This window comes from Oryctolagus cuniculus, chromosome 1 (assembly GCF_964237555.1).
Source record: "Oryctolagus cuniculus chromosome 1, mOryCun1.1, whole genome shotgun sequence".
Taxonomy (NCBI): Eukaryota; Metazoa; Chordata; class Mammalia; order Lagomorpha; family Leporidae; genus Oryctolagus; species Oryctolagus cuniculus.
In genome coordinates this window covers 167,842,114-167,852,285 of record NC_091432.1, presented here as the reverse complement: position 1 = coordinate 167,852,285, position 10,172 = coordinate 167,842,114, and the positions used below count along the sequence as shown (strand labels likewise).

Sequence of the window (10,172 nt, the reverse complement as noted above, 5' to 3'; positions counted from 1 at the left end):
CTTCCTCAGGCCTCATCACCCGCTATAGCTTGGATATTAGTGGATTTTCAAAGAATGTGATGAGACTGTTAATTTCTTATTTTTAACCTTAAAAAAAATCAGTTTACCAGTTGATTTAACAACATTCATGAATGTTACTGGGAAACAGCTCATCGCTGGGAGAATGGAAAATGGAGAAAAAGATATACAGGCAGAAGACAGAAAAGACAGAGGGCGAACATAAAACTGCGACGGTAAAACCGGCGGGATTACTGACAAACCGGCGTCTCCCGGGCTTTGGCGTCCACAGGTTTCCTATGCCTGGGACGGCCCCCGACTGCCCCCTCGTGGCTGATAGTGTATCCTCCGGTGCCAATACACTTTACAACAAAATACAACTTCATTCAAAATGATAAAGCGACCCAAAAGCAATCGCACCTCGCTTCCCTGTCCTTTCCCTCCTGAGCCAAATCATATCTAAACTTGCACTTCATGCTGTTATTCGCAGTCCCTGTCACAAGCTAATCACAATTCGGCAATAGGCAATCCTGTAGCTGAAGAAAACAAATTTCCATACCAGGTGCCTCAGAATAGCATTCCCTACCTCTTTGTTATGGAGATCGAGGCTAAGAACTATTCCTCCCTTCAAAAGTGATGGGAATTTTCAAAAGAATCTTTGATTCTGACTTTAAATTTCACAGAAACACACTCGAAGATACTTGCATTTGGACACACATTTGATTGACAGCTCCATGCCAGGACCTGGCGTACAAGAGGAAGCACGAACAGACACAGGCTTTGCCTTCAGGAAACTAGGGGATCTGGGGAAAGACGTCATCAAACAAGCGCCTAAATAAATGTAAACACACCTACCTACCTACCTTAGCACCATGAAGGAGATGACAGGTTTCGCTGAGTGACGCCACACCTCAGGAACAACCAGGTTGTCGGTTATCATGATCCCGACAGTCTCACGTTTCACCTTAATATCCCCGTGATAAAGCCAAGAGAAACAAAATCAAACAGGTGGATGCGGGTATTTTGAGCTCTCATTTTAAGAGCCAGAGTTTGCTGCGTCCCACCGCCTGACCACTCAGATGAAGCGTGAAGACCAGGCCCCACCGCGCCCTCAGGCCTCGAGCCTCGCGTGTGTGTTCTCGCGAGGTCCACACATGCTCAGAAGACCCGACAGCCACGTGCGCGCGGCTGGCTCCTGCGCAGGCGCACACGAGGTGGGGTGCCCGGCCTGGCATGGCGGGCAAACGGTAACTGCAGGGTGCAAGCCCCCTTGGCCTTGGGCTCGGGGATGCCTCGGCTCTTCTGTTTGTGGCTTGGGCTCCTACTGATTCGGTTCTCCCGTGAGCTGACACAGGACTTAAGCAGAGCCAGGAAGCTGTGCGGCCGGCATCTGCTGAAAGAAATAGTCAAACTCTGTGGCCATGGTAACTGGAGCCAGTTCCATTTCCAAGAGGAAACCCCTTTGGCAGAGCAGATTTCCCAGGCGTCGGGAAACACGGACGCCTTCTTCCCTGCCCAGTCTGAAAGCTCTCATGCCTCTCTTCCGGCATGGGGGGGAGGTGTAAACCCAGGTAAATCTAACCCAAAGGCATGTTTATCTCTACCTTTCTCATCCCTAAGTTTGTTCTACCATAAGAAATGCAATTTGTGCTTGGTACAGAGGTCGAGTTAAAAAAACATTAAAAACCAGTGTATTGAGGATGTACATAACCAATATAAAGTGTTTCTTTTCTTAGTCTATAGGAATTAAGTATATGTAAAGTTTACACATTTATGAAGCATACAGTTCCTTTCCTAGCATCACCTTTCTGGAGTGTGCTTGGCATCTGCCAAATCCATTTTTGTCCTTCAAAACAACCTTAGGTATCATTGTCCCTGCAAAGTCAACACTGATTTTTTTTTAAAGATTTATTTATTTTAAAGGCAGAGTTAGAGATTTTCCATCCAGTGGTTCATTCCCCAAAATGGCCACAAAGGCAGCGCAGGCCAAAGCCAGGAGCCAGGAGCTTCATTCTGGTCTCCCATTAGGGAACAGAGGCCCAAGTTCTTGAACCATCCTCTGCTGCTTTCTTGGGCACAATAGCAGGGAGCTGGATTGGAAGTGGAATAGCCAGGACTTAAACTGGCACTCCTATGGGATGTGGACATGGCAGGCCGCAGCTTAACCCACTGCATGACAATGCCAGCCCAGCATTGATCTTTTTCATAGCAAATTGTTGTCTATTTGAGTGTCAATAGGACTGACTACCTAATTATCCCAATCCAATGTAAGGCAAAAACAGATCTCCGGTTCAAAAATCAGGAAAGGGACTTAAAGATAGTAAAATAAAAAGCTTGCTTCCTCTCTCGTCAGTATCTCCTCTGCATGGTCTATTCTCCTGACAGTCTTCATTTAAAAGTTTATGTACCTGCACTTCACTTATAAGTTCAATAGGTAAAATTATTGAAATTTTCAAGACTAGAGCAATGGGGCATTAAAATCAAATGCAAGTGCTGGTGCAAATCCCCGTCCCATGCTTTGACTTCCTACCCTATGAGTTAGAAGTATGTGATGTGTGTGTATGTGTGTGTGTGTTCTGTGCTTCTTCCCCGTCTGGTTTCTGGGCTGCGGTGGGAGCCTTGTGAGGATGGGGAGCCTTCTGGTCATAGTCGCCATTGCATTTCCAGTTCTGGGCACAAGTCTAGCAGTGGTGGGTCCCTGGCAAATATTTACTGAATTGACTATCAGATCTGGAGGGGTCTACATTGTGGCACACATGCTGAGCTACAACTTGTGACACTGGCTCCCCATATAGGAATGTAGGTTCTCAGCTGTTCCACTTCTGATCCAACTCCCAACTAAAGTGTCTGGGAAGACAGCAGATGATGGCCCAGCTACTCAGGCCCCCGCACCCTCATGGGAGATCCAGGTGGAGTTCTGGGTTTCCTGGCTTCATCCTGGTCCAGCTCCGACTCTTGAAGCCATTTGGAGAGTGAGCAAGCAGATGAAAGATCTCTCTGTCTCTGTCATTCTGCATCTCAAATAAATAAATAAATCTTTAACAACATCAGATATGTGTGGGGTTAGCTGTACAGTTTGTACAGTGGAGGGAGATCCAAAGCTGGGTGGCCCCGTAGGAGGGATTTGCAGTAGCAGAGAGGTGCTAAGAGCCTAGCCTGGGCAGGAGTGGCACAAATGCACAACAGATTTAATGACAACATAGATGGAACTTGGTGAGGGAGAGGGAGTCACAGGTGGCTTTAGGGCTTCCATTTGGGGGTCTGAGTGGCTGGTGGTGGCGCGGATTGAGAGAGCAAAGATAGAGGAGCCTGTCTCGCCGTGGGAAGCTGGAGAGCGTAGCTAACGAGATCAGTTTTGGACATGTGTGGCTTGAGACAAATGCGCAAAGTGCAGCTGGAAGTGCCCACCAGCGGGCAGTTGGAAATCCATGTGGGCAATTTGGGAAGATGGTTGGGGCTCAGGTCACAAAATTTTGGTGACAGCAAGGAGAGCAGGCAGAGTTGAAAGAGAAAGCAGAAGTACAACGCTGGAGGAAACATCATTTGACGGGAGTGTGGAAGATGGGGAGATGTGACCAGTCGAGATGGGGGCAGATGTTGTCAACTCTTGAGAGATCTTGGCCCCATCCAGGACTGTCGCTCCCCCTCTTCGTGGAGGAATGACACAGGACCCTGCGCTGTTCTTTTGTCTGCTCGGCCCTCCCCGGGTTTGCTGCTGGTTCTTCCCGGGTTGGCTATCGTCCCTTCCACCTCCGTGGAAGGGCGGTTCCCAATTTAAATTCCTTTGGGTAAATTCCAAGGAGTGGGATGGCTGGGTCGAATGGTAGGGTTATCTTCAGGATTCTGTCCCAGTTGCTCCTCTTTTCTTAAAATATTCTATGTATTTTTTTCTTTTCTTTAACTTTTATTTAATGAATATAAATTTCCAAAGTACAGCTTATGTATTACAATGGCTTCCCCCCCATAACGTCCCTCCCACCCGCAACCCTCCCCTTTCCCACTCCCTCTCCCCTTCCATTCACATCAAGATTCATTTTCGATTCTCGTTATATACAGAAGATCAGTTTAGCATATATTAAGTAAAGATTTCAACAGTTTGCTCCCACACAGAAACATAAAGTGAAAAATACTGTTTGAGTACTAGTTATAGCATTAAATCTCAATGTACAGCACACTAAGGACAGAGAGCCCACATGAGGAGTAAGTGCACAGTGACTCCTGTTGTTGACTTCACAAATTGACACTCTTGTTTATGGCATCAGTAATCACCCTAGGCTCTTGTCATGAGCTGCCAAGGCTATGGAAGCCCCCCTGAGTTCACCGACTCTGATCATATTTAGACAAGGCCATGGTCAAAGTGGAAGTTCTCTCCTCCCTTCAGAGAAAGGTACCTCCTTCTTTGATGACCTGTTCTTTCCACTGGGATCTCACTCGTGGAGATCTTTCATTTAGGTTTTTTTTTTCCCCCCAGAGTGTCTTGGCTTTCCATGCCTGAAATACTCTCATGGGCTTTTCAGCTGGATCCGCATGCCTTAAGGGCTGATTCTGAGGCCAGAGTGCTGTTAGGACATCTGCCTTTCTATGGGTCTGCTGTGTATCTCACTTCCCATGTTGGATCATTCTCTCCCTTTTTTATTCTATCAGCTAGTATTTGCAGACACTATTCTTGTTTATATGATCTCTTTAGTTCTTAGTCCTATCATTATGATAAATTGTGAACAGAAATTGATCACTGGGACTAGTGAGATGGCATTGGTACATGCCACCTTGATGGGATTGAATTGGAATCCCCTGGTATGTTTCTAACTCTACCGTTTGAGGTAAGTCAGCTTGAGCATGTCCCAAATTTGTGCATCTCTTCCCTCTCTTATTCCCACTCTTATATTTAACAGCGATCACTTTTCAGTTAAGTTTCAGCACTTAAGAAGAATTGTGTATTGATTACAGTATTCAACCAAAAGTATTAAGTAGAACAAACAAACAAAAATACTTAATACTACATATTAAGTTGCTCATCAACAGTCAAGGTGAGGGCTGATCAAGTCACCGTTTCTCATAGTGTTCATTTCACTTTAACAGGTTTCCTTTTTGGTGCTCAGTTAGTTGTCACCTATCAGGGAGAACATATGGTATTTGTCCCTTTGGGATTGGCTTATTTCACTCAGCATAATGTTTTCAAATTCCTAACAGGGAGCGCTTTTCAGTTAAAATTTAAACACCTAAGAATAATTGTGTGTTAATTACAGAGTTCAACCAATGTTACTAGAACAAAAAAAATACTAAAATGGATAAAGTATTACATTGTACATCAACCGTCAGGACAAGAGCTGATCGAGTCACTGTTTCTCATAGTGTCCATTTCACTTCAACAAGTTTACCCTTTGGTGCTCAGTTAGTTGTCGCCGATCAGGGAGAACATATGATGTTTGTCCCTTTGGGACTGGCTTCATTCACTCAGCATGATGTTTTCCAAATTCCTCTATGTATTTTTATTTAATTGAAAAGCAGAGATAGTGATAGAAAAATGGAAGAGGGGCTGGTGCAGTGGCACAGCAGGTTAAAGCCCCAGCCTCCCATATGGGCACCAGTGCCAGCATCCCTTATGGGCACCTGTTCGAGTCCCAGCTGCTCCTCTTCCAATCCAGCCTTCTGCTATGGCCTGGGAAAGCAGTAGAAGATGCCCCAGGTTCTTAGGCCCCTGTACCCACGTGGGAGAGCTGGAAGAAGCTCCTGGCTCCTGACTTCAGATCAGCACAGTTGTGGCCATTGTGGCCATTTGGGGAGTGAACCAGTGATGGAAGACCTTTCTCTCTCCCTCTCCCTGTAACTCTGTATTTCAAATAAATAAAAATAAATCTTTTTTAAAAAGTTCATTTGTAAGAATTATTCATATCTAGATATAATATCAATTGTTCATTTTAAATATTGAAAATACGTTATCCCATTTTGTCATCTGTTAGTGGTATTTCAGAAAGCCTTACATTTTGTATAATCCATATATATATATATATACACACACACATATCTAAAAAATTGTATTTTAATAGCAGTGCAACCATAATAGCCGAAAACTGGAAACCACCAAATATCCTTTAACTACTGAATGGATAAACAAAATGTGAAATGTCTATACAATGGAAAATAATTCAACCATATAAGGAACAAAATACGGTTACATGAATGAATGTTGTAAACAATGTAAGTGAAAAAGGTGACACAAAAGACCACATATTATATACTTCAGTTTATATGAAATACACAGAATAGTCAAATTCATATCAACAGAAAGTAGATTAAGTAATTGTTAGAGGAAGAGGAAAATGGGAGTGACTGTTAATGGACAGAGGTTTCGGGGAGAGGTAATAGAAATGTTGCAGAATTAGATAGTGGTGATGGCTACACAGCCTTGTAAAATAACTAAGAACTACTGAACTGTATACTTTTAAATGTTGAATTTTGTAATCTGTGAGTGGTATCTTAATGAAAAATGCTAACACAAAGATGTAATAGACTTTAATAGGAAAATGCTTCAACTATTTTAGTAAAAATATATACTACTTTGGAATAACAATATTTTCTATTCTTTATTTAAAATGTGATTACTTGTTTTTTTTTTCTGTTATTATTTTTTTTAAACTTTTATTTAATGCATATAATTTTCCAAAGTACGACTTATGGATTACAATGGCTTCCCCCCCATACCGTCCCTCCCACCCACAACCCTCCCCTTTCCCACTCCCTCTCCCCTTCCATTCACATCATGATTCATTTTCGATTATCTTAATATACAGAAGATCAGTTTAGCATACATTAAGTAAGGATTTCAACAGTTTGCTAATTACTAATTATATTTTCATCTAAAAGAAGATCTTAATAAAGTAGAATTGTTTTTCTTATCTCTTAGCAGTCTTACCTACTACTGTCTCTCAGGAAGAAGCAATACACAATTTGGAGATGCAGTCACTGCCTGAGTATCAATACAAAAAAGCCAGCTCACCTCCTCATGAAATAAGAGCATTTTCTTCCTCTCCTGATATTAATCCAGATATTCACAAGAGCATAAAACTTCAGAAGAAAAGTACAAACAAAATTAAAACCATAAGCAGTTTGTTTTGGGGAAATCATCCCCAAAGAAGACGCAGAGGATACTCAGATAAGTGTTGTCTGAAAGGATGTACAAAAGAAGAACTAGGCATTGCATGTCTTCCCTATATTGATTTCAAAAATTTAAAAGTGCCAGCACTTGGGACTGAAATATTCTAACCATCATAGGAATTATACTAATTTAATAAAATACTAGCATATTTATTTCACTATTTGGTAATTGTGCTTTTAGGTAATATTCTGTGAACAGTATCTGAATGTCCTTGCAAACATTAGACAATAAGATAGAATAGGACTCTCAGTGTTTCCCTCGGTGACTCTTATTTTGTTTCTTATTTTTCATCTATTTGTAAAACATGGCATCCTTCACTCAGCCATTTAAGAATTACCTGTTCATTTCTTGCCATTACTGTTTTTTTTTTACTTTTATTTAATGAATATAAATTTCCAAAGTACGGCTTATGGATTACAATGGCTTCCCCCCCCATAACTTCCCTCCTACCCGCAACCCTCCCTTTCCCACTCCCTCTCCCCTTCCATTCACATCAAGATTCATTTTCGATTACCTTTATATACAGAAGATCAGTTTAGCATACATTAAGTAAGGATTTCAACAGTTTGCTCCCACACAGAAACATAAAGTGAAAAATAATAGATGATTTTTTAAATGATGATGAAATCAGATCAGACCTATTGTCATGTTTAACCCCAGAGAGAGTCAAGTTGGGAACTGATAATTTCTTCTTCTTTCTTTTTTTTTTTTTACAGAGGATCAGTTTAGTATACATTAAGTAAAGATTTCAACAGTTTGCACCCCCATAGAAACACAAAGTGAAATATATTGTTTGAGTACTCGTTATACCATTAAGTCTCAATGTACAGCACATTAAGGACAGAGATCCTACATGAGGAGTAAGTGCACAGTGACTCCTGTTGTTGACTTTACAAATTGACACTCCTGTTTATGGCATCAGAAATTTCCCTATGCTCCAGTCATGAGTTTCCAAGGCTATGGAAGCCCCTTGAGTTCTCCGACTCTTATCTTGTTTAGACAAGGTCAAGTCAAAGTGGAGGTTCTCTCCTCCCTTCAGAGAAAGGTACCTCCTTCTTTGAAGACCTGTTCTTTCCACTGGGATCTCACTCACAGAGATCTTTTTGCCAGAGTGTCTTGGCTTTCCATGCCTGAAATACTCTCATGGGCTTTTCAGCCGGATCCACATGCCTTAAGGGCTGATTCTGAGGCCAGAGTGCTATTTAGGACATCTGCCATTCTATGAGTCTGCTGAGTATCTCACTTCCCATGTTGGATCACTCTCCCCTTTATTTATTCTATCGGTTAGTGTTAGCAGGTACTAGACATGTTTATGTGCTCCCTTTGACTCTTAGTCCTTTCATTATGATCAATTGTGAACAGAAATTGATCACTGGGACTAGTGAGATGGCATTGGTACATGCCACCTTGATGGGATTGAATTGGAGTCCCCTGGTATGTTTCTAACTCTACCATTTGGGGCAAGTCAGCTTGAGCATGTCCCAAATTTGTACATCTCTTCCCTCTCTTATTCCCACTCTTATGTTTAACAGGGATCACATTTCAGTTAAATTTCAACACTTAAGAATAACTGTGTATTAATTACAGAATTAAACCAGTCATATTAAGTAGAACAGACAAAAAAAACTACCAAGAGGGATAATGAATTAAGTTGTTCGTTAACAGTCAGGGCTATGCTGATCAAGTCACCGTTCCTCATAGTGTCCATTTCACTTCAACAGGTTTCCTTTTTGGTGTTCAGTCAGTTGTCACCGATCAGGGAGAACATATATTTGTCCCTTTGGGACTGGCTTATTTCACTCAGCATGATGTGTTCCAGATTCCTCCATTTTGTTGCAAATGACTAGATTTCATTGTTTCTTACTGCGGTATATTATTCTAAAGAGTACATATCCCATAATTTCTTTATCCAGTCTACCGTTGATGGGCATTTAGGTTGGTTCCAGGTCTTGGCTATTGTGAATTGTGCTGCTATAAACATTAGGGTGCAGACCGCTTTTTTGTTTGCCAATTTAAATTCCTTTGGGTAAATTCCAAGGAGTGGGATGGCTGGGTCGAATGGTAGGGTTATCTTCAGGTTTCTGAGGAATCTCCAGACTGACTTCCACAGTGGCTTGACCAGTTTGCATTCCCACCAACAGTGGGTTAGTGTCCCTTTTTCCCCACATCCTCGCCAGCATCTGTTGTTGGTAGATTTCTGCATGTGAGCCATTCTAACCGGGGTGAGGTGAAACCTCATTGTGCTTTTGATTTGCATTTCCCTGATTGCTAGTGACCTTGAACATTTTTTCATGTGCCTGTTGGCCATTTGGATTTCCTCTTTCGAAAAATGTCTATTGAGGTCCTTGGCCCATCTCTTAAGTGGGTTGTTGGTTTTGTTTTTGTGGAGTTTCTTGATCTCTTTGTAGATTCTGGTTATTAACCCTTTATCTGTTGCATAGTTTGCAAATATTTTTTCCCATTCTGTCGGTTGTCTCTTCACTCTCCTGACTATTTCTTTTGCAGTGCAGAAACTTCTCAATTTGATGCAATCCCAATAGTTGATTTTGGCTTTGACTGCCTGTGCCTCCCGGGTCTTTTCCAGAAATTCTTTGCCTGTGCCAATATCTTGAAGGGTTTCTCCAATGTTCTCTAGTAACTTGATGGTGTCAGGTCGTAGATTTAGGTCTTTAATCCATGTTGAGTGGATTTTTGTGTAAGGTGTAAGGTAGGGGTCTTGCTTCATGATTCTGTATGTGGAAATCCAGTTTTCCCAGCACCATTTATTGAATAGACTGTCCTTGCTCCAGGAATTTGTTTTAGATCCTTGATCAAATATAAGCTGGCTGTAGATGTTTGGGTTGATTTCTGGTGTTTCAATTCTGTTCCATTGGTTTATCCATCTGTTTCTGTACCAGTACCATGCTGTTTTGATTACAACTGCCCTGTAGTATGTCCTGAAATCTGGTATTGTGATGCCTCCGGCTTTGTTTTTGTTGTACAAGATTGCTTTAGCTATTCGAGGTCTCTTGTGCCTCCA

The 10,172-nt window shown here is 41.9% G+C and overlaps 1 protein-coding gene across 2 annotated transcripts; it reads left to right on the top strand.

The window, feature by feature from the left end:
- The first annotated feature begins 1,183 nt into the window (after positions 1-1,183).
- Positions 1,184-7,311, top strand: INSL6 (insulin like 6). Of its 2 annotated transcripts, none has more exons than XM_070051713.1 (2): positions 1,184-1,568; positions 6,905-7,311. In XM_070051713.1, exons 1-2 carry the CDS (start codon positions 1,286-1,288, stop codon positions 7,258-7,260), a joined length of 639 nt encoding a protein of 212 aa, XP_069907814.1. In that variant the 5' UTR covers positions 1,184-1,285; the 3' UTR covers positions 7,261-7,311. The 2 variants fall into 2 exon arrangements, with proteins under 2 accessions (XP_069907814.1, XP_051702023.1); XM_051846063.2 differs by having other exon boundaries at positions 1,187-1,568; positions 6,902-7,311.
- Positions 7,312-10,172: the final 2,861 nt, after the last annotated feature.

Coding starts and splice junctions, on each gene's coding strand:
- INSL6 (XM_051846063.2), top strand. CDS start 1,286: ATGCCTCGGCTCTTCTGTTTGTGGCTTGGGCTCCTACTGATTCGGTTC. Junction 1,569..6,901: donor GGGGGGAGGTGTAAACCCAG/GTAAATCTAACC, acceptor CTTATCTCTTAG/CAGTCTTACCTACTACTGTC.